This window comes from Canis lupus, chromosome 8 (genome assembly GCF_003254725.2).
Source record: "Canis lupus dingo isolate Sandy chromosome 8, ASM325472v2, whole genome shotgun sequence".
Taxonomy (NCBI): Eukaryota; Metazoa; Chordata; class Mammalia; order Carnivora; family Canidae; genus Canis; species Canis lupus.
This window is the reverse complement of record NC_064250.1, coordinates 51,052,667-51,077,541: the sequence shown is the minus strand read 5'-3', so window position 1 is coordinate 51,077,541 and position 24,875 is coordinate 51,052,667. Positions and strand designations below refer to the sequence as shown.

The 24,875-nt window shown below is 43.0% G+C and overlaps 1 protein-coding gene across 19 annotated transcripts in view; it reads right to left on the bottom strand.

The window, feature by feature from the left end:
* Window positions 1-24,875, bottom strand: part of NRXN3 (neurexin 3) — a 1,528,419-nt gene that overhangs the window by 1,424,227 nt on the left and 79,317 nt on the right. For all 19 annotated transcript variants that reach the window (XM_049113340.1, XM_049113345.1, XM_025442408.3 and 16 more), the window contains exon 3: window positions 4,742-4,759. In XM_049113340.1, the coding sequence (XP_048969297.1) occupies window positions 4,742-4,759 (18 nt within the window). The remainder of the gene's footprint in view (window positions 1-4,741; window positions 4,760-24,875) is intronic.

The following is a 24,875-nucleotide window of genomic DNA, read 5'->3' as shown; positions in this document are numbered from 1 at the left end:
ACCCTGTGCTGTCCTGAGCTGCCCTGCCTTACAGTATGTAAACTCTTAAATGGAAAGTGCTGGAACAGTGATGGTCACAAACTCACTGGTCAGAAAGTGTTCATTCCCTTTCCCTTCCCTCATCCCATTTCCCCTCCCAGCTCCTGTCAACCCAGAAAATGGACATGTTGTGCTGTGCCCAGCAGAAGAGACAAGGAATGGGGCATTCATGTGGTAGAATGCATCTTCCTCAGTAGACACGGCCCTGGTGGCCCCCAAGAGGAGGAGAAGCTAGACACTCTAGGTCAGTGTGTCTCAAGCGTTAATGTGTATACACCCGAACATCTTAGTAAAAAAGTAGATTTTGACTCAGCAGGTCTGGGGTGAGGCCTGAGATTCTGCTTTTCCAACAAGCTCCTGTGTGAGGCCAGTGTCACAGTTCTGGGGGCTCTCCTCCAAGGAGTAACTTCTAGGGCAAACCCTTTGTGTCCATCAAACAAGTCAGACACAATAGTGCTGTATCCCGACTTCGGGTTCAGAGCAGCATCCCTCAGACTGGACTCCCTGGAGACAGGGCAGGGCTCAGGATAAATAATCAGGTCCCCTCTTCAAGGACAGCCCTGAGATGACTCAAACTGAAGGAGAGGACACGGAGGGCAGAGATCAAGAGCGGGCTGAGGGAGGCTCCAGCAAAGGCCATCAGTTGCTTTGGGCAACAGCACGCTGAGGCCTCCTCTGGGCCTTGGCAGACAGCAGCCCCTCCTCCTGTGCCTGCCAAGGCTCTGATGGACCTAAGCAAGAGGCCTATTTCCTCATCGGGCCTCTGAATAACTAGGGCACTTCCACAAGGTCACAGTTATTCATTTAAATTCTAGCTCTAATCAGCAGGCAGAGCCTGAGAAATTATCCCTTCTGAAGAGAGAGACTGTCATTGGAGCACCATAAACAGCCCGTCATGGCTGGAGGGAGAAGCACTGGGGGGCGGGGGGTGGGAGAAGTGAGGGGTCTTACCCCCACAGGCCCCAGAACTGTTCTCTGCCTCCTAGATCCTTCCTCTACCCCACTCTCTTCAGCACCTCCAAAGGGCTTGTTCTTCCCTTGGCAGAGATTTCTGGCACACACAGAAACAGGGAGAGAGCTGAGGGCATGGCATGGTACAGAGGGGGCTGAGACTATCCACTCCTGGCCCCAGGCAGCACAGGGAGACCAATGACAAATCACAATGGGCCAGGGGCATGGGTTAAGTGCCTAATTGGGGTCTCCTCTGGGCCACAAATGGGTGACCTGACCTTGGAGATGCCCCATCCCCTCCCCGGGTCTCAGTTTCCTCCTCTGACAAGCAAAATAGTTGTAGTCTTTGGACAGGATACTCTTTGAGTTCCAATATGTCTCAGGACCCTACAGACTCACAATGCCCTGGTATTTGTTCCTATACTCTCTGCTCAATAAATATTTTTGTGGCCCTACCATGTGCTACGCACTGCCCAGAAAGAATACAGACACAGATCAGAAGCACCCCTGGCCCACAGTTCTGCCTTGGAAATGCCAGGGTTTCAAAGAAAAAAGAGCACAAGCATTGGAGGCAGACAGATGTGAGATCCTTGTCTTGTACTCGCATTTGGCGACTGTGGGCAGTTACTGACCCTCTCTGAGAATTTTCTCATCTGAGAGAGGATGGTAATACCTGCCTGGCAGGATCAACGTGAAGAGTTAAATCACAGCTGAGTGTCCCTCTCCTCCTTCTGGTCAGCACACCACAAATGCCTGATGCTACTTGATTATCCTAAAAACTGCCTCCTATAGACTAGGAGGAGAGGTTGTGGATCTTCCCACATGGAAGTCTGGTGAAGTATCACTGGCAGCTTTTCTCCTGGGTGTTTCTAGGACAGTCTCTCCGCACCCCCAACCCATCTCCTGGACCTTGTGGAAGGTGCTGCCTGCTGGGTCCCATCTCCAACTGCATCTTACAGCAGGTTACTTCTTACCAATATCCTCAGCATGTAAAAATAATCAATTGTCCGTCACCATCTTCCAGTGGCCGCTGGGTAAACAGTTACATTAGCTCATAAAATCCCCAATTTGTCTTCCTGTGGGGAAGGGGAAAAAAATCAGAGAACCACTAAAGGCTTCTTGTTTCAGAGCCACGATGCTGCTGGCTCCATGCTGCCTGGCCAGGGGCATAGAGAGGCGGGAGGCTGCCACTGAGCTCAGCCTGGGCCAGGCAGCTCAGGCTGCCTCCAGCTATGTCCTGGGCCACCAGTTAAGGTTCTAAACTAGTGATCTGCTTCAGGCTCAGAAACCACTAGAAAGCAATGGGTTGGGGTGGGGAGTTACAGGATTGGCAGTCAGCCCTCAACACCTCAAGGGCAGCACAAAGAGTGCAAGATTTGTAATCAGGCTGGAATTCCCTCTTGGACCAGCTACTCAATGTCTGAGTGACCTCAACACATCCTTTAACCTCCTGGCCTCAACTTCCTTAGCAGAAAAATGAGGCTCAGAGAACACACCTCAGAGGGTTAAGAGAATAAGATGACATAATGACTGTAAAACTGAAATGGGGCTGCATGGGGCTAGTTACAGTTGCCATTATGTAAGGGAAGGTCACCCACTGACCTCCACCCTCTAGAAAGACAGACAGGAACCTGTGTGTCTGTGGCATTTCACTCTGCCATACTGTCTCATCCAGGACCCATAGGCGCCTTTGTGAGAATTACAAAAAAGCGCCCCCAACCATCCCCCAAGTCAGAGGCAGCACCATGGGTGCAGGCTTGGCAAGAGGAATGCAGGCTGGATTTCAGCCCCCACTCATTCCCTCCGCCTGGAGCCCCTGTGCAGGGCACAACACACACAAGCCAATGTGGAGACCCCAAGTCACATCTCTGCCAGGAAGCAGGAGGAGGAGGTATTAAACTAAGTAGAACTTTTACAAACAAAACTTAATGTGTTAGGCTTACTACCTCACCACCTTAAAATGTTCCAGAAAGCATCATCTTAACAGAGAGGTCCTTTCCCGAGCATCTTCTAGAAATTAACAACTTCCTTTCTAACAGGTTCAATTTTCTCCCTAGTGCTCATCACCCACGCTCTCATATAATATATATAATATATATAATATATACATATATGTAATATGTGTAATATGTGTGTGAATATATATAGTTCTTCAGTTCATTGTCTTCCCTCAAGTAGAATAAAAGCTCTAAGAGTATAGGGATTGTCTTCTGTTTTGTCCACTGTTTTATCCCTAGTGCCTAGAACAGTGCTTAGTACATAGTAGGTTCTCAATAAATATTTGTTGAGTAAAATATTATTAAATAGAAAATTAATTTAATGCTATCTTCCTAGGAAATCCTATGTATCAGTTCAAACATCATTTATTTTCAAAGGAATGGTGTGCACAGAGGAAAACAAAGACAGGGAAACCCTGTGTTTTAGCTGGAGATTATTATTCTTACTCTTTTATGCTATGTAATATATCATATAGATTATAGTCAGAAACCCTTCTTAAGTCTGGTTGATTCTTTTAGATAGTCAAAAAAAAAAAGGATGAATTCATTTGGAAAGAGGAGTGCTAATAATGAAAACATCACATTATCTCTAAGCAAAAATAAACACTAGTCCCATTAGGAAATATTTAGAAGACCTCCAATTGATGAGAATTTTCAGTGATGGAATTTTTAGCATGTTCCAATGGAGTGTGGGTGGGCTTTGGAGACCCAGAGTCCCAAGTTCAAATCCCAGTGCTACCTCTGATGAGCCCTACACCCTTGGGCAAATGGCTTAACCTACCAGCCCTCAATTTCCATTATATTACAATGGATATAATAATGCCTACTCCTTGTATTGATATTATAAGAATTCAAGAACTAAACAAGAAAAAGTATGTGAAAATAGCTAAGAATGATGATATTCCCTTCTCTTTTGGTAGGGTTAATTACTCTTAACTCAAAATTCTATCCAGGTTAGAACAGTCTCCAAATCATTCTAAGTCACCTGACACTTCTTATCTATATATGATTGTATCCTCTCATATGAGCCTGTGTGTATGTGTGTATACATATGTGTGTGTGCACACATGGACACACATACGATGCTTACAATTAGAACTCTGGATGAGTATGTATTTTAACAAGAGAAATGCACAATTAGCATAAAATGGTTCTTCCATTTGTTCATTGACAAAAACCATTCTACTTCCTTTTTTCTTTTCTTTATTTCGTTGTTAATACAGTGAACATGTATTAGTTACATAACCATTTAAAAATTGCTAATTTCATTGTGGTGTGGGGAGAAAGCCATTTCTTAGAATAAAAAGAAAGAAGATTCCTTTCACCCACATATTTTCCATGCTAAGTATGTCATATCTTCAACTTTCAACCACATGAAGCTATAGAAGTAGATTTATGTATAAGGCAAAGAATAGTCTTAAATTGGAGAATTCATATCTTAAGAATATTTTTAAAAAATATTTTCCCCAAAATGCTCCTTTTCCACTTCTTTGATTCACCCGAAAATGTTAATCAGAAGGAAGTGATTTTATAACTATGGGAACCACATTCCTTTGGTTTTCAAATGGTTTGCAAAACCAATACAAACATATCAATTCAAGGCATTTCTTCTCAACCCAAATCAATGAAAATACAATGTACTTAGATCTCTGTTCTGTTTAGAGTCCCTAGAAAAAGGTCTCACTCAGAATCAAACCATGCACAATCGGACAGAGGGGAAATTCCACAGCAGCTGTGCAAACACAGGGACTTACCTGGACCTTGACTGACATCTGTGGCAGCATTTTCAAAGAGAGGGAAAGGCAGAGGAGAGAAAGGGGGAGAAAAAGGAAGAAGAGTGTTAGAAGCACACACAGTGCAACATGTCCTTGCATGACTATCATGTTCATGCAAGATCCCAAAGGTACTCAGCTTCTGAGCAGTTAGTTCTACCTTCACCCAAAAACCATCCATGCAAGCTGAGGGACCAAATTCCCTTTCCACTGTGCATGTAGCAAGAGAGGTGAGCTTCACATCTGTCCGGAAAGACATCATCCTGGAATCAGATAGGGCTCTGAAGCACGAAGCAGACTGGAATCCTGCAAGAATATTGGTTAAAATATTCTGGTTGATTTCTGCATAACACCACCCAAGCAAATCCTCCTCGCCTCCAGATACAGAACACTGGACATATCAAGCAAGTTTCCCCACAGGGAGAAAAAATAATAAACCACTCCCTTGAGGAACAAAGAAAAAGAGCCATGAGAATTAAGAGCAAGTTGCAGCATTAGTCACCATATAGGACTGAAGGACAGAAGATAACAAAACATTTATAATCCCCTCTCTCTCCAGTATTCCCAGTGACCATCCTTCATCACAGACAGCAGTGTGTATGCAGGAGATTGTGTGTGAGTAGATCATTTGCCATACAAATTGAAATTCTGCCTCCCCCTTTAATTTTTCTCCTGGCTTCTCACCCCATCATTAATGACAGCAATTGCCATTTGAAATCACTTTTGACAACTACAAATAAACATCCAGCCCTAGGAAGGTTGACATTTGAATTAAGCCAATGAACTTTCAAAAAATGAAGAACGGTTCACTCCCATCATCTTCCTGAACACAAACTCCTCCTCCTACCCTCAAATATAAGATAAAATCCTGCTGAGAAGCCAATCAAGAGCAAGCTAAACCTTTGTCAAAACCTCTAGACCCAAACCAAAAGGATATGCTTCAACTGAGGAGATGGAACAGGGGTTTCCTGCTTCAGGAAACCATTAGCCATTCCAGCAAACCTGGTGACTCACTTAGAATCACCAAGAATGGTAGCCCTGGGATACTCACAGACATCATCTCACCTAATTCATTTTTGGTTAAGATGGGGGATAAAAGAAGTTGAGAAACCTGCCCAAAGTCACACACTTAGTTCAGGTACAGAGACTAGATAAGACTATAGACCTCTTGAATCCCACTCAGTTCAACATTTATTCAAAGGAAACCCAGGTCCCTCAGAGGCGTATGGGACCTAAATTCAGTTTGCAGCCTAAAGTGGACACCCTGGAGCCATGGAGGAGGTCCTCCTAGCTACCCTATGAGTGAGCCATAGGTTTTATCTACTGTGCTTCTAAGTTGCTGCAATTAGATTTGCAAAGCTTCAGCAGCTCTAGAGGAACTAGAATTCTTGCCCCAGGACAAGCCAGGCACTGACCTAAGAGAGCTGTGGCCTCACATCCATACATCCAGGAGGGGCAAATCCATAGCAACAGCTAAGCATTTCTCCAGCCCACACCATGTATTCCCCAGAAGCTGTATCTGCCCAAAGCAACTTCAAGAGAGCTCTGAATCATTCCTCAGCCACACCCCCTTTCAGATTTTCTGGTGAGTTGTTAGATTCAGGGGTGGAGTGGCAGCAAGAAGAAAAGTGGCAAAATAGAAGAGGTGGGAAGGAAAAACATTCTGTATAAATAACTAAGCAGGGCAATTAACTGTGCCTGATGGATTGCCTAGAATAGTGGTCGTTAAAATACCCTTTCATTAAACTGGATATCAAACTATTTACATGCGGTGGAGTTCAACGGTGGAATTGTCAACACCGTTGTTCATGAAAACATGCTCTTTGGAGGCACAAACACCCAAAGGAGGCAGGATACCTTGGAATCCCAAAATTCTTTCAATACTAAGTTACCCATTTGAACATTGTGTTTAGAATATTAAACTCTGGGGATCCCTGGGTGGCGCAGCGGTTTAGCGCCTGCCTTTGGCCCAGGGCGCGATCCTGGAGACCAGGGATCGAATCCCACATCAGGCTACCGGTGCATGGAGCCTGCTTCTCCCTCTGCCTTTGTCTCTGGCGCTCTCTCTCTCTCTCTGTCTCTCAGTCTTTCATGAATAAATAAATAAATAAAAATCTTAAAAAAAAAAAAAAAAAAAAAAAAAAAAAGAATATTAAACTCTGGAGACAGATCTGTCTGTCAAATCTCTGCCTACTGAATGGCTGTGGGTCAATCACTAAACTTTTGAGTTGTTTTCCTCAGCTATATAATGGGGAAAAAATAGAACCTCCCTCATGGCAATGTTACAAGATTAAATACTTGTAAACCACTTAACTCCGTACAAGGCAAACACTGCATAAATGTTAGCTGTGCTGATTGTTACCATTTTGAATTACCACAGACAGAATTACCAAAAAACGTTGACCAGATGGCTCCCTGGAAACACCAAGAGCCCACAGGAATTAAGGGTGTGTGTGTGTGTGTGTGTGTGTGTGTGATTTCAGTTCAACTCTTCTACTTATGAATGAAGGTGTCTGTTCCAGCCCTCCCCTCCCTTGGGTCTTTTTCCTCCCCTCTCTTCCTCACTGGGATGTGGGGCAAGGAGGAGTTAAAAGATTGTAGGAGAACAGGAACAGGAGTCCAAAAAATTCCATTCCCTCCTGAAGTCTTAACTGCCCTCAGTTCTAGTCCTGAGCATAAAACATATAGCATCTCTTCTTGCCAAAGAGGGGCAACAAGAACACTAAGAAAAACCTTCTTCAGTGAGGGGTCAGGGTCCAGGCTCCATCTCTAGCTGTGTCACTGCGCTGAAGGCAGTTCTGCACATTGTGTCCAACTTGAGGAATAGAGACACATGGTGTCACCTGGCCCCCAGCCCAAGAAGCAGAGAGTAATCTGAATCTCCACATTCAATTCTGACCAACAGAATAAAATGGCAAAGGCTGCTGGGTGTAGGGGGGAATCAGAACTTCAACCATATTCATCTCTTATACTGTCTGCCCATCCTTTACCCCTTCTTTGTGTAACAAGTCCCAGATGTCTTCTGCAGAATCCATTCCCACCCTTAATCCATGTGGCTTGGTAAAGATGACCCCTACCCCCACCTTAGCTCCAAGTGTAGTCATGTGACTCAGGCCAGGTCATAGGAATTGGAAAGAGGGAGATCCACAGCTGGATTGCCAGGATTCAGGCTCTAGGTCTAGAGGCTATGTAGATGTTGGGTTAGTACCGGAAGTTTTCTGTGCTTCAGTTTTGTCATCTGTGAAATGGGCCTGATAGTAGTTCCTACCTCCTAGAGTGGTTGTGAAGAGCTTGGAATAGTAACTACATTTAGAAAGTCCTCAACATTAGCAAGTAATTTTGTCACCTTCATATGTGAGAAGACAAGGGTATTAAAAGTCTTTCCTGCGGTCACACAGCAAGGAAGGCTGACCTAGGATGCAGCTGTAGGTGTTTCTACTCCTTGCCTTGCTGCAGTCCCACTTCCAAAGTGACCATCCCCAGAGCTCTCTCTGTCTGTACTTACTATTGGTCTGCAGGCTTGAGTCTGTGTCTGGGGGAGCAGCACCGGGCCCCAGGACTATTCAGAGGAAAGATAAATATGTAAATGTGTATACATATATCAATTTTTTAATGGAAAAGAAGGGTGGCAAATTGCAGAAGAAAAGGCAGTTGATAACCAGGTAAGATTGATTCAGGAGAGGTGGCATCCTCACCTGTACCAGCACTTCCTCTGCTCCCCCCTACTGTTTTATTTTCTCACACTGCTGGGCCTGTAGTTTTCCAGAGCACCACTGCATTTAAATCTATATTCTATTTTCTCTCCTAGAAAATAGGTCAGACCCAAGACAGAGTTCACCAGGTGGGGTCCCAAAAGGTTTGGCTGGGCCTCGCCTCCAGGAGGCTGGCTGTGCAGCCTGCCCTACACTCCCCAGAGCTTCTCCAGGGGCGTGGGTATGTGTGCAAGTAGAAGTGGGGGGATCTCAGACTCCTCCCTTGTGAGATTATGTAGCCCAATGAAGGGGAAGGCAGGAAGGCTCCCTGGTTGAGCTGTTTTATAGACACAACAGCAGCATATGGAGGGGTCCCTCCTTTTTCCCCATGGTTAGAAGACCCAGATCTCTCCAAACTATAGGAAAAATATTTCCTTTTGAACTTTAAAATAAGTGTGCTGATCTTATGCATTCGTGGCTAAGGTTATTGTCGAATATGGAATAGGCATCTAAGGGGGACTGAGTGAAGGTAGGAATGCCCTAATTTACTTCTTCCCTGGTTGTGATGCTGAAGATAGTAGGTGATGGGTGACAGCAATGGTCAAATCCTTCCTTTCCTGAGATGCTGCCCCAATCCCTGCTTTGAGCGTGGCATTCCTAATAGAGATAGCCCCAGACTGGGCCAGAATTTGTTTTCATCAGAAATTTTTTTCCCCAAGAGCAGCATGAGTGCCAGAGTTAGGGGGACAGAAGAGGGAAGTACAAGGTCACGAGAGCCAGTCCTCAGTCCCCCCACCCCCTCACCCCATCACAATAGAAGTAATTAACACTACTTGATCAGGTCCTGCCTATAGTCTGGCATATGCTAGCCCCTGGACTGAATGGTCTTTGTCAGGCATATATTAGACAGTTCCCATTTTCTTTAGGTATCAGCTCAAATATTACTTCCTCAAAAAGATCTTCCTTAGGAACCCTTCTCTACCACTTACCCTTTGTTTCCTTCCTCATGGCACTAATCACTATTTGACATCATAGGATGGGTCTTTGCTTTTATTATTTATAACCCCCTTGAAATACAAACTTCATGACAGCAGTCTTGTCTGTTTCATTCACTGCTTATATCCCCAGTGTCTAAGCTGGGTCTGTTATACAGTAAGTACTCAGCAATATGTATTGAATGGTTAATAAATCATCTCGATTGATACTGGTATCTGCATTTACACACAAGAAAAGTGGGGCTCAAAGAAATTAAGGCAAATGCCTATAGACAGAGGATCAGAGCTGGCTTTGGAGGCTGAGTCTGTCTTAATCCTCTCCTAAATTAAAAACAACTGTTTTCTCTTGTGCTGCCCTCACAATCCAGCACAGTTGTCCCCATGTGGTAACAAAGACAAAACATGGCAGCACTAGAGAAAAGAGAGCAGCTGATTTCCTGGTAATTCTGGTAAAATTCCCTGGGAAGGCTCTCACTGGTTTAGCTCAAGCCATGTGTCTGTTCCTGAGCCAATTACTGTGTCCAGCATCACATGTCAAAGGGTAATTGAGGAATAAAATGGGGTCATGTCTATATATCCCTGATACAAAGCACTAACTCATAATAAAGTTCATGTTTATCAAATATTCTCTGGGGGCTGGGCACTGTGCTAGGTGCTTTATATACTTTATCTCATTTAATTCTCACCAAAACCCTACCAGGAAGGAATGTTATTCATCCTGTTATAGAGATAAGGAAACTAAGACCCAGAGAGGAGGCTCTATCTTATTAATATATCTCATACCCAGAGTAGCTTATCCAATAAGGGTAGAGCTATCTTTCTGAATAAAAGAGCAAACCAGGACAGGTACCATCTGACCCATCAAGGTACAAATGAGGGATAGGAATATAGGGCATCTCACAGAAATGACAAAAAGGCAAAGCCCAGGGCAGAGGGAAGGGGCCAAATGCAATATGATCATAGGCGTGGCCAACCGGAGTCCTTGTACTGGGCTCATTGCTGTAAAGGGGCATGCTCTGCTGCTTCTGCAGCTATATCCCACCCCAGGATCTAAGGAGTCCACAAGGCCAACTAGATGTTCCCACCAAGAAGCAGCAACACTGGACACTAACCTCTTTGTACAGTACAATCAGGTACTCAGAATCCCTTTCCCAAATTGCCCCAAATTCACTGGGGTACATTCTCCCAAAAGCTGACCAATCCACTGATGTATATATATATATTAGTGTCAAGAAATTACCAAGGGAAAGCAATATACAGGAGCTGTGGATTTCTACAAGCTGGGGTGTCTTCACAAATGTTCACAAGGATCTTCATGATACTAGAAGTAGAGAGAAGGGAGGCTGCCCATTGGGAGGCAGATGTTCATGTCTGTTCTTGCCCCAGGCCCATAAGCATCAGGTCAGGCCTTCAACTGAGGAGTCCCCCTGACTACAAAATTAGGAGAGGAAAAAAAAAAAGGCATGGACTGCATCTCTCCAGTGGCCTATCCTTTCTTGTCCCTGAGGAGAGTGAGCACAAAGTTCTTCCCTCTACTTCAGGAACAAATACAGAAATGATCTTGTTAGTTGAGCTAAAGCAAACTTCCAGCAGCGAAGCGGCTGGGTTTCCTGTGTTCTGGGGCGCTTTCCAGCTTTCAGTGTCTGAGCTCTTCAAACACAGGAAGAGATGTCTCTCCACAAAAGGCCAGGTGGTATTAGCTTCAGCCCCAACATAGAGCCATTTATCCGCCTTTGTAGAAGACTGAGCACTGCCCCCATGCACTCCCCCCCACCCAAGCCCTGGTGCTGTTTGCTTTTGTTCTTTGATGCTAATAACTCCAGCTTGCAAGATGGAGCAGAGAGGTAGCTGCTGTGTCAGGTGCTAGCCAGCCTGGACGGCAGAAGCAGGGAGAGGAGTGGGCTGCAAAGCAGGAAGGAACAAGGATGGCACACCCATGGACTGGGTTATTACTGTGCCCAAATACCTTAGGGCCTCTAATATACTTGTAGTGGCTCTGGCTTGAGAAGCCAGAGCTTAACTGACAGGGGAACAAGGAGTCTAGTTGTTACACATGCAATCAAAGAACAGTTCAGACAACAGGGTTTGGTTTGGTTTAATTAATGCTTTAGGGATTCTGAGCACAGACATGGGGGTAAGGCAATCTGGGGTTTGAATCCTGACTTTACCACTAGTTATTACAAATACTTTCATCTAATTGCTTAGCTTTACCTTCCACTTTGTCCACATGAAAATAATGGCAGTGGAGTCAGTTCTGCTAGAAGCATGTGTACATTCCTACAAGTCACTACGTGGTACAAAATCACACAGTAAAAACTACAAAGCTAATAGGGAAAATGAAGTTGGGGCATGACACCCCAAAAATCTCATCTGTGACCCATAACAGAAGATAGGAACCAGTTTTACATGTGATAAATGTTTAAAGGAATATATAAGCACTACAATCAGTAGAGCCCTTGAAAAATACTTGAAGTGTGCTTGTGGAAACAGGAAGCTTGTGAGTAGTTGCCAAGTAATGAGAGAAGGATGCTCTGATGTTGGACAGAGTTATAGCACCAGATGTGCATGGGTGTGGCTCACAGCACACACAACTGAAAAAAGCACGCAAGCTTTTGAGGTGTATGCATTTTGTTATTTTCACACAGCCTGTTTGAGCTGGCTACAGTTTCCTGCCTTTATTTCATGTTTCTTGTGGACAAAATCATACATAATCAAAGGCAAAATTATTATGCTCAAATCATCTCCTAATATATCAATCACATTGGAACAAATTTGCATTTTCAAAACAAGCTTTCTAACAGAACTGACTGTACCTAATTTATGTGACTGTTATGAGGGTCAAATGAGATGATCCAGATAAAGTGCTTAGCACAACACCAGGCACAGAGTAAATGTTCAATAAACACTGAAATTGTTACTATGAATGTCCCTGGGCTTGTTGATATACTTCTGGTAAACTGAAAGGGCCAAGTTGAACTTCTATCCAGCTGATTAAGCCTTGCAAACAAAAGGCATCTCTAGCTAAATAGGACTTCCCAGTATTTGGCCATGAGGTTGGCACCTGCAATAGGCTCCCACCCCAAAAGGCTTTAGAAAAGTCCTCATAGCAGGTGGGCAGAGCCAGGAGATAGAGCACAAAGGTCAACTTCCTAGGTCAAGAAAATGTATATCATCCTCCCCAGATGAGCATGACCTCAAGGAGAAGAGTACACACCTACATCCCAGAGAACAGCACAAAATCAGGAGACAAACTGACCTAAACGAGAGGATGTCTCTCATCTTGGTAGGTTAGAGAGGAGTGCATCACAGAAGGAAAAAGAAAAGAAATCAGTCAATCCTCATGGAAAAACGGCTGAGATACAGATATCTTCAATTTCCCTGTTTCCTGCAGATAGCACAGGGGTTAAGAGGCAGGATCTGTAGTCAAGAAAACTTGAGTAAAATTCCTGGCTCTTCTACACACTGTATATGAGCTCAGCCCTGCTAACTAACCTCTTTGAGTCTTAACTTCTCCATCTGTAAAATGGGGAAAGTCTACTTATCTTGTAGGACTGATGTAAAGGTTACAGGGAGCTAATTATGTAAAAGCACTAGGAGAGTGTCTGGCACAGAGGAAGTACTAATCAATATTAGCAAATCATCATTATTACTTGATGTGAGTGGTTTCCACATGACCAAGGATCTGCCCTCTTTCCAAGAATTCCTTGCTCTCTGGAAAGACTAACTCTCCTTGGGCTTGTGCCAATTGAAAGAATAATCTAGGAGAAGCAAGTGAGTCTTCTCAGCAGAGATGAGTTCTGCAAATTTTGTAATTCAGTACAAAGGCCGTTGGAAGAAGAGCCCCCCTACCACCAACTCCTTTCTAGAGGGGGCTGTTATGTGCGGGAAAGAGCCTTGCCTTTGGAATTGGAAGCCCCATTTTTTTTTTGTTTTCCAAAATATTTTGTTTGTGGTTATAACATATACATAACATAAAGTTTACCATCTTAACCATTTTTAAGTGTATAGCTCAGAGGCATAAAGTACATTCACATGGTTGTGCAGCCATCACCACCATTTGTCTCCGGGACTCCTTGCATCACACAAAACTAAAACTCTGTTTCCATTAAACAATAACTGCCCACACTTCCTCCCCCAGCCCCTGGCAACCACCTTTCTACTTTCTGTCTTTATGAATTGATGAGTCCAGGAACCTCATGTGAGTGGAATCATACAGTATTTGTCTCTTTGTGACTGGTCTCTTTCACTAGTATAATGTCCTCAACACTCACCCATGCAGTGTTTTCCCTTCCTTTGCAAGGCTGAATAATATTCCATTGTATGTGTATACCACATTTTGCTTAGAGAAGCCCAAGTTTTGAGCCCTGACTTTCTACCCTAGTACCAACTTGTGACCTTGGGCAACTCACAGCCCTCCCTGAACCTTTTTTCACTATCATAGCTAGTATCAGAAAGATTAAATAAGGTACCTACTCACAATGATATTATAAAAGAAACTTAAAAATATGACCCAGAAGACAAGTGCAGGGATCATTCACTGTCCATTACAATCTCTGCTGTTTAATGAAGTCCTCCTATACATCTGGCACCTATGGCAGCGTTGTATACATATGTGACTTCATTTAATCCTGATATAGATACTGTCATTATCCCCAATTAAACAAACAAGGAAACCAAGGCTCAGGGAATATGCCCAAGTTCACTTAACTCATACATAGTAGCCAAGATTTGAATTCAGATATCTCTGAATTCAATGTCTTTTTCTTTCCCATAGTACCATCTATCCATTCCCAATTGTTTCTTCCCTCACTGGTCAACTGCCCAAATCTAGATCCTGGAGGCATGGGGGCAAATTTCAAGAAACTGGTGTGGCCTTGCCAATTCCAGTGGCAAGAATTAATGGTCATTAGCTAAGGACACCATCAAAAACAAACAAACAAGCAAACAAACAAACAAAAAACCAAAGAGACAACTTATTGAACAGGAAAAGATATTTGCAAATGATGTATCCAAGAATGGGTTAATATAAAAAATATATAAAGAATTTATACAACTCAATACTAAAAAACAAATGATCCAATTAAAAAACAAGCAGAGGATCTGAACAGATGTTTTTCCAAAGAAGACATACAGATAAACGGCCAACTGACACATGAAAAGATGATCAGTATCACTAATCATCAGGGAAATCCAAATCAAAACCATAATGAAATATCACCCTATACCTGCCGGGATGGCTAGAATCAAAAGATAAGAAATAGCAAGTGTGGGCAGCCCAGATGGCTCAGTGGTTTAGTGCTGCCTTCGGTCCAGGGCGTGATCCTGGAGACTTGGGCATGATCCTGGAGACCCGGGATTGGGTCCCACAACTGGCTCTCTGCGTGGAGCCTGCTTCTCCCTCTGCCTGTGTCTCTGCCTGCCTCTCTCTCTCTCTCTCTCTCTCTCTATGTCTCTATGTCTCTATGAATAAATAAAGTCTTAAAAAAATAGCAAGTGTTGGCAAGGATGTGGAGAAAAAAAGAACCGTCGTGCACTGTTGGTGGGAATGCAAACTACTGTAGTCACTATGGAAAACAGTATGGAGGTACCTCAAAAAATTAAAAATAAGAATTACCACATGATTCAGTGATTCTACTACTGGGTATATACCCAAAGAAAATGAAAACACCAATTCAAAAAGATACGTGCACTCCTATGTTTACTGCAGCATTAGTTACAATAGCCAAAAGATAGAAGCAATCCCAAGTGTCCACTGATAGAGGAATAAGCAAGATGTGGCATATATACAGAATGGACTATTACTCATTGTAAAAAAGAATGAGATCTTACCATTTGTGATGACATAGATAGACCTAGAGTATAATGCTGAGTGAATAAGTAAGAGAAAGACAAATATCATATGATTTCACTCATTTGAGGAATTTAAAGAACAAAAGCAACCAAAGAGACAAAAAACAGACTTTTAAATACAGAGAACTGGTGGTTGCTGGAGTTATGGGATGGAGTGGATGGGATTAGAGTGAGATACATAAAGGGGATCATGAGTTATGGGATGGAGTGGTTGGGGTTAGAGTAAGATACATAAAGGGGATTATGAGTACACTTATCCTGATAAGCACTGAGAAATGTATAGAATTGTCAGTATATCATATACTTGAAACTAATATACCAGTGTATATTATATTTGAATAATAAAAAAGAATGGTCATTAAATACATTAGAGTATCCATGACATCAGGACCCATATTTCAGAGAAAGGATTATATGTTGAGGCAACATATCCAGAACAGAATTTCGCAAAGCTACAATATCCAGCAAAATGTGAACAGGAGTTCCTTGCCAACAACAACAAATTGTGGTCAAGTAATAAATTTAGAAACAAACGAATTAAACAAAAATAAACAAGTTTCTCTGGCAAGACTTCAGAAAACCTAACCTACACTAAGATACCCTGTGAAGTCCAAGAGAGGATATAGCATGCAATTTTACAAATGGTTTTGAACTCCAGACACTTCTCCCTCTGTAAAATACCTATAGTAACATCTCATGGAATACAGTTTGAAAAAAGGCTGGTTGTAAGATCTCAGAACAGCTGGGAAGGCTTTAATTTGCTATAAGCCTTTATCCTCACCCCTTTTGTTCCCATAGTGAACCTTGTGTCAGGTTCAATTTGAAATCACTAACATTTATTGACCACTTATACAGGCCAGACACCAATTTAGGCACTGGAGACTCAAAAAACTACCACCCTGGATACAGTTAATAGTAAATCTAATAAGCTAAGAGAGTAGATAACATGATAGGGTAGCCCTATATGGCCTACCATTACACTTAGTGCTAATACAGGATTTAGGGTTGACAGAGAATGCTTCAAAGTTTTTTTGCTGGAGAAACCTTGAAGTGGTCCCCAGAGCAACAATTAAGTGGAGAGAATCTTGTGAGAACATTTCATCATAACTGGACAGTGGTCATACTGACAAGGATGACGGTGGGGCTCCCTGGAAGGTGTGGCGGCATGTGAGCTTTGAGCTCAAATACCAACTTTGCTATTATATGACCTTGTATAAATTACTTAAACTTCATCTGTAAAATGGGGATTATTATATCAATTTTGTATTTATCAGGAGGATCAAAACAGGCAAATGCATCTAAAATGCCTAATGCTCAGCACACATTAGTTCCATTTATGTGTGTGTGTGTGTGACATTTATGGAGTAATATGTTTAAAAAGACTCTGAGGACACGTATGGGTTTGGAAAGAAAAGGGGGTCATGATTGATTAGGAGTGTCTGCCACAGGCTTCAAAAGGGGATCATATATTAGCTCCTTAGCTGGGGACTTTCAACTAAATGCTTTCCCAAGGATTCCTGCCCTGAGAAATGGAGTTACTAATGAATTGGGAACCTCAGAAGAAAGTAGTAGCCCTAAGGTTCACTATGAAGTCCCATCAACTCTTCCGCTTTCCCTTAAACAGTCTCCTGTCTTTCATTTTCAGAAAATTAGCAAGGTTGACTTCTTCCCTGGAAAAGCATGGTGTGTTGTGATGTGAAATTAGTACAGTATCTGCTCTGCACCTAAAAGAATCATTTTTGAGTCTGAGAACCATGCATATAGCCTACTAATTAGGACTAGTCCTATTCTGAAGGGTTCAACAAGATCCTATAGGCCCTGACAGAAGGAACTCAAAAGCCCAGGCAGGGGCTTCCACTGTCAGGAACCAGAGAGATGAAGCAAGCAGAGAGGGAGTTCATATTTTATATATCAGTAGGGAGTATTTTATATATCAGAAGGAATTTTGAATCTATATATCAGTAATATGCCTTTTGAGTTAAATTATTATTATTAATTACCATTTTTATCTTATAACTTCTGTGGTGCCACAGCTAAAAAGGTGGTAAGAACACTAAAAAGGGGCTGTTTATGTGATTGCTTCAGAGAAAACAGATTAGGAGAGACACAGAGAATTTCAGAAGTGAAAGAACTCTACAATGCCAAGCATATCCGTGTCTCTGTTTTACAGGTTCATTCTACTGACACGTATCCAAAGCACGTTCCCATATCTGAGGGACTCTGTTAGGCTCTGGGGGGATGGCAGATGAGCAAGATAGATGTGGGGCTTGCACTCTTGGAGCTTAAGGTCTAGCTGGGGAAATGGGCCACAAGTAACCGGATAATTAGTTTTTTCATTATAATTGTCATCAGTGGGATAAAGTGGTACAGGATCCTTTGAGGCTCAGGTGAGAGACAACGACCCGAGACCAGGTCATTGACACGTCCATCCAGCTGGACATGTTAACACTAAAACCAGAATTCAGGTCATCCACATTGCAGTTCACTGCTGTTCCCACTGCGCTGCCAGTGCCCTGATAGGAGGGCTAGGAAAAAAATCTAGCACTAAGAAGACAGTGGTGGCAACTGTGAGAGTAAAGCAAGTGCCATATCTCTGCAGCTTTCATAAAGGAACAAGAGTGGGCACCTGGGTGGCTCAGTTGGTTAAGCATCTGCCTTCAGCTCAGGTTATGATCCTGGGGTCCTGGGATGGAGCCTTGCATCTGGCTCCCTGCTCAGTGGGGAGTATGCTTCTCCCTCTCCCTGTGCTGCTCCCCCTGCTAGTGCTCTGTGTCCAATAAATAAATAAAAACTTTAAAAAAGGAACAAGAGCATGAACTTGGAGATTCCATGGTCTTCTCAGACACTCACTCATGCTTTGTTGTGATAGAAAATGGTTTCTGCTACCCTATGGTGGGGGCCTAAATGCTAGAGCCTTCAACTATCAGGGCAAGGAGGATGAGAGGAGAGCCTCCCCCAAAACCAATTAGAAGGGGCAGAGAATGGGGGGGTGTAGACCCACCACACAGGCTGAGCTCTAATCTATCTGCTGTACTTTGCTTGGGAATTAATCACACAAATCCCTAGATAAAGCTGAGGCCGTTATTAGACAACACTAATATCCCCCTTAGAGTAATCCAGACAAATACAGCGCGAGAAAAGGGAGTCCCAAGGGGCTGGAAAAAAGACTGCTTTCATGTTCACACGCATCTGCACAAGAACACATGCACGGGCACTGCCCCCCACTCCTCACCGCCAAGCCCAGATGTCTGCTTCCCAACAGCACTGCAGGTTTCTGCCCTCACTGCTTCAGGCAAGTGGGGTGAACTAAAAGATGGCAGAACGAGGTCTGGATTCCCTCCCCTCCCCAACTCTGCCACTGACCTAATTCTCCACAAGAGAGGATTTTTCCTTTTTGGTCCTGCTTGTTTGTAAATCATGCCACCCCAGTGCACACACAGCTTAAGGCGGACCTAGCTGGGAAGCAGGGAGAAGCCAAGAAGCTTCGAACTGTGGCCCCAGCTGCCATTTCTCAGAGAGGTGGGATGGTGGAAGTTCTGTGAGGCTCAGAAGAGAGCCTGAGAGGGTAGGAGGAGGAAAGTCACCATCAAGATTGTTCCACTCTTACATTCTGACTCTGCCCTTCACTGAACTAGTGGAGTTGTATATGCTAAAATAGCCCACAGTACTCTGCAATGAACTTGATATATGACCTTGGGCAGATTTCTTAATCCTGGATCACTGGACTCTTTAAGGGACACAGGATATGTGGACTCTGAATATTTGACCCCTCAGGTATGTTTTGGACCTGGGTTTTTTTTGTTTTTGTTTTTGTTTTTGTTTTTGTTTTTTTTAATCATTAGGAAAGAGGCTGGCTTAAGTTGTAGGAAGATGTGAGTATTCAAACTGCAAAAATTGACCTGGAAAAAAAATCAGACCTGTCAGGGAAAAAAATCAACACAAAATTGAACTGACAGCAGCTAAAAATGCACATGGTAAAATTTGTTATTGACTAAAAAAATTGAGGGAAGAATCAAACATTCTTGACAAAATTTAGACTGGCAAATTTGATGTGAGAAAATTAGATGTGGTAGAAATAATGACCACAAAAGAGCATTCACAATGGAAGAAGCTATATAAGCAAAATTTGATAGGCACACAAAAAAATAACTGATCGATGAATCAAATCTTCATTGTAGAAGACACATGGAGCAGAATTGATCTGGTTAAAATTAATTCAGTAAAATAAAAATGAATTGGAAAAATAAGAAATGGTTTAAGTATGCTGAACAAAAAAAAATGGATTGAGGGATCATATGAGCCCCACATCATCTGCCTCCAAAAAATACTCCTTTGATAAAAATGTTTCAGTGTTTGTATAATCCTGACTACACCAACATAGAGTTAAAATATCTCAAGGTCAAACTGTGCAAACAAAACACCTTGATAAATGCTTAAGAAAAATAAATTATATTATCTCAGAGGTCCTGTCCATTTGTAATTTTTTTTCTGATAAAAGATCAGAATAAAAAGTGAATAAAATTATGCAAATATTTTATTCATAGGAGGAAAGTAGCATTGGAACTACCTATGGCCTGCAATAATAATTGTCACACTAATAGATTTTACTTTCCTAGTATATATTCAAGCAATTTAGTGATTTTGAAAACTAACATAGGATAACCATATTTTTATTTTGCCCAGAAAAAGCAAAAACCCAGACTGATGCTTTGTATTACCACATTTTTTTCTTTCCTTTTTTTTTTTAAGATTTTATTTATTTATTTTGAGAGTGTGTGTGTGTGTGTGTGTGTGTGTGCAAGTGCAGGGAGAAGCAGAGGCGGGGGGGGGAGAGAATCTCAAGCAGACTCCACGCTGAGCATGAAGCCTGAAGCGAGACTCAATCCCATGATCCTGAGTTCATGATCTGAGCTGAAATCAAGAGTTGGAGGCTTAACCCGACTGAACCACCTAAGCACCCCTGTCTTACCACATTTTCTTAAAAAGGCATTTTAATATCAAAAATTAAAAGAGTATAACCTCAAAGTTAAAAAAAATGTAACTTTATAAGAAACTTCCTACATTATGTTTATTTCTCTTGTTGTCTTAAAGAATGATAAAACTTCATCCTATTCCCTTTGCATGTCTGTCACAGAGGATCCTTGGGGAAAGCCTCTGTGCTCCCATCTCCTTATCAGTAAAACTGGGACAAAAAAAAAAAAATGAAGCTACTCACACAGTGCCTGAAACATAGCAATTGTTCAATACATGTTAGCCTCAAACCCAGGAAGCATAGGGCACTTAGAATCAAGCGGATTTCCAGCCTCAGATTGTACCCCTACTCCTCCAAATTGAAAGTTGTTTATATGTTCTGGAATATAAATGTCCCTGGTAACAACTGAAGAGTGTGAATTGACCAGGGCAACCCCCTATTCCTTTTCATGTACTAAGAAAACACACATGGCAGGCAGGAGTGCCTGGGAGGGCAGACACAAGAAAGTCAACGCTTTGGGGGAAAAGCAGCTGTTTGGAAATGCTGTGGGTGGCCCTCATGCTGTGTGGCTATTTGGGGAACAAGTGGCTTTGGACTGGCAGCTAACGACACTCCCTGACTTTCTTGTCCTAACAGTCTTTCATCTTCACCTTCTCCACACAGAGCTTCCTTTAGACAGAGATCCTATCCCCAAATCCTTACCTATAGGGTTCTGAACTCTGGATGGAGGTGCCCATGTTTATGCCCATTAACCAGACACAATCAGTGTCTTCATCGCATCACACTGAAGGCTTCTCCCTTTCCCTATCTCCAACTTCTCTTTTCCTCCCTCCCTCCCTCCAACTGCATTATGCATCAACCATATTCCAAACAAATAAAAGACATATCCTGCCAGTGATATTAGACTAATCTCACTTGTCCTTAGGCCAAACAAGTGACAATGAAGAGATGCTGCCCACCTCCATTGCTTCTTCCTTGTTCCTTCTCACCTTTACAGTCACCTCCTCAGAGGGGCCTCCCTGTGCACCTTGTACTCATGAGATCTCCCCCTACCCTGATCTTGCCATCTGTAGCACTCATAGCCATTATAATTATGCATATATTGGATTAAGTTTTCCACAGCTATCTTCCTCTAACTAGCAAACTCCACCAAGACAGGCACCACAGCTAATTTGACCATACACTATGCTTGGCATCCCATGTTCTTTGGAATCAGCCAGTTCACTTGGGCCATCTATCCCTTCTCATCATGATGTAGAGGAATGGATGCCAGGCTAGGAGTTAGAATACATGGGCTCCAGTCCCAGGCCCCCAGCCACCTGAAGGCAGAGTGGCCTACTATAAGTATCTTGCACTTATAAAACTAGGGTGGATGCTACAGGAATCCAGGACAGGCTATTTTGTCTAGATGGAGTTGGTTGGGCATGGGGGTCCAGGAAGGCTTTCTAGAGGAGTTGAAATCTAACAGATATCAGAAATAAGTTGGGTAGATAGTTCCTCTAGTTGAGGCCTATAGGAGGTTGATGATTAGAGGTAAGGAACAGAATAGCAGGTCCTCTCACAGGGAGTGGGAGTCTGAGGAATGGGCTGAATTGGAGAAAATCAAGATCTGAGCCACGGTTTGTTGTCTGTTGTGTGTAACACTTTTACTTCCATAGGGCTCTTCTATTATTTTTCCTTGTTGTCATAATAACCATGACATTATTATTTTATTCTAAAAATTGTTGAGAGGCCCCACTTGAGAATGAGTAGAACAAACCGCTCCTCAGTTTTCCTCTTAGCTACGCATTGGCTTAAAAAAAAAAAATGAAACAGTGGTGTAGGAGAAGGGAAGAAGAATGGACGAAGAGACAAGCAGGTCCCTGGAGGCTAAATTAACTGCCTGTTCTGTTTCAGGAATTCGTGTAAGACAGCCATGGATTTGGAGCTGTGCAAACACCTTCCATGTAGCATTATGGCTGAGAGCATGGTGCCCTGGAGTTAAAGTTAAAGTGACTGCTTCCAGTGGAGAATGACTGGCAGTGTGACCTTGGGCAAATAAGTATATGTCTCTGGACCTCAGCATATCCTCTGTAAAACGGGAATACCACAGCATTTCCTCAGAGAACTGTCATGAATACTACATGAGTTCAGGTATGTAAGGTGCTTAGAACAGTGCCCGGTGCATAGATAGTTCTAACTAACTGGCTAGTAGTGACCGTCATGGAGCCTGATGTAGGGATCGATAGCCATAATAGTTCTTGTTGATTGAGCATCTTGTTATTTGACAATCTATCTGCTTCCTGCTTTACCTTCCTTATCTCATTTCACATCTGCAACCACCTTATAGGGTAATCATCCCCCCCCCTTTTGCACTCAGGCTCATTTCTTAGGCAGATAGGTGGCTTTCTCTCTTCAACACTGGTTCCTTCATCTACAGTCAAAAGCAAAAGAACCTCCCTCATAGGGGTAGTTGAGAGAATTAAAGGATGTTCCATTTGAAAGCACTTAACCCAATGCCTGACATGAAGATTAGTTCTTCATCGTCATCATCATCAAATTTAGTCAATCAAAACAAGCAAATGATAAATCATAAGATTTCCATGAAATTAAAATGGCATCATGGAGGTCATACTCGGTAGTGTGATAAGAGCTGAACACTAAGCTAAACTCAGCCCTGAGCCCACCAGCTCCCTTTGTGGTCTGCAACCAGCAGACTCAGGCTAGGAGGCCAGCCTCAGCACAGGGTCCAGAAGAAAAAGCCCGGGGCCTCCTGGGATTCCTTGGAGTATCTTAAGCACACTCATGAACTTCACTGCCTTTGTTCTGCCAGGCATGAAGAGAGACCCCTGAATGCATATAGCAACAGTTACACTATGCTTCCCCTTCCAAAACACCCATCACTTGATAATTGCTCAGCTAATTACCTGTCTCATTCACTGCCCTACCTTCGTGCTTCCCCTGCTACACAGTAGGTCCTCAGGAAGTATTCATTATTGTGGAAGGGTGTGGAAAGGAGTGCCTTTGGAATAAGATCATCAGTAAGAGATTTCATGTGAGCATGCATGCTCACGTAGGTTCCATTTCTTGGTTCCTATCACATGCCAGCTGGGCCCCTAACACCTCAATTTCTTCTGCTTAGAAAAATGTTCGAAGGCGTTCCCCCTCCTCCCTAGGCTCCCCATTCTGACTTACGCTGGATAAGCAACTTCAGATTGCTGAACAGCAACACACAACACAGCTGGGTGAAAATTCCTGTGTCCTGAAATTCCTGGAAAACTGTGATGCACAGCAAGCATTCGGAGAACGGACATAGCACCCACCCCCAGCCCTGGAGAGTCAGAGATAGGAGGAAGGCAGCAAGCAGGCAAGTAGAACTGAGCTTCAATTTCCTTAAGAAATGATTCTTCTTCTTTTCTAAACACCCCACCCTTGGCCGAGGTAGAGAAACCACAAATGAATTAAGTGCCATCATCTACCTCACTGGCTGCCAAGCCAGGGGCTTCTGAAGCCCCTGTTGTGAGGGATCTTGCTCTTTCAGTTTACAGGGACCATAGTGAGAGGATCCCTTCCCCAATCCCAGGAGAAGGTGTGCGGCTTTGAAACGAGTGCCAGTGCTGGTGTCTTCTAGAGTTTAATGTCCAACTCCAAAAAAAAAATGTAGACAAGGCATTTCATGTTTAACTCACATGATCTCAAGTGCAAAGCACAAATAAGAAAGCCAGCTGGCTGATCTTGGGCAAGTCACTTCTTTTTCTTTGGATTTGTTTCTTTCAGATCTTTGAGTCCTTGATTCCCATGGGATGCTAATGTTCTAGGAGCCAGAAACTCCATCATGAGCAGAACACCCAAAATCCTCAGTTTCATCATCTCTATATGAGACTTCACTTTCTGTTTGCAGAAATTTTCTCAAATGAACAGACCACACTAGACTGAAGGTAGAAGAAAGTCCAATGTAAGTAGCTTTTGAAACTAAACTATGCAATCTTTTGATGCTGTTCTATTGCATTCAAAGTGGTACCCCAACTTCAACCAGATCATTTATTGACCGTAATTTTAAGGTAGTTTCCTATATTCCTAGTTTCCTTCTACCTCTCTGATCATCTGTTTTCTCTTTTTTTAAAGATATTTATTTATTTATTTATTTATTTATTTATTTATTTATTTATTTATGAATGAGAGACACAGAGAGAGGCAGAGACATAGGCGGAGGGAGGAGAAGTAGGTTCCACGCAGGAGCCCGATGCGGAGATGCGGAACTCGATTCTGGAACTCCAGGATCACGTCCTGAGCCAAAGACAGACGCTCAAACACTGAGCCACCCAGGCATCCCTAATCATCTATTTTCATCAAGCTCATAGACATTTTTTTCTCTACTTTCTAAATGTTAAGGTTCTCAAAAATGCTACACCTTCTTCGGCTCTCAGTTATACTCTTTGCCTAGACAACCTCATCCATGACCAAGCTTTCTGTCATCCCCTACAACAATCCTATTGTCTATGCCAAACCCCATTCTCCCCCCAGCACTACCATTGCCTCCACATGTCTCTGCACATCTCCTTGCAAGTAGCTTACAGAGTCAAAACAGAAGGTGTGGTGTGGACAAACCAAAATTGATGATTACCCCT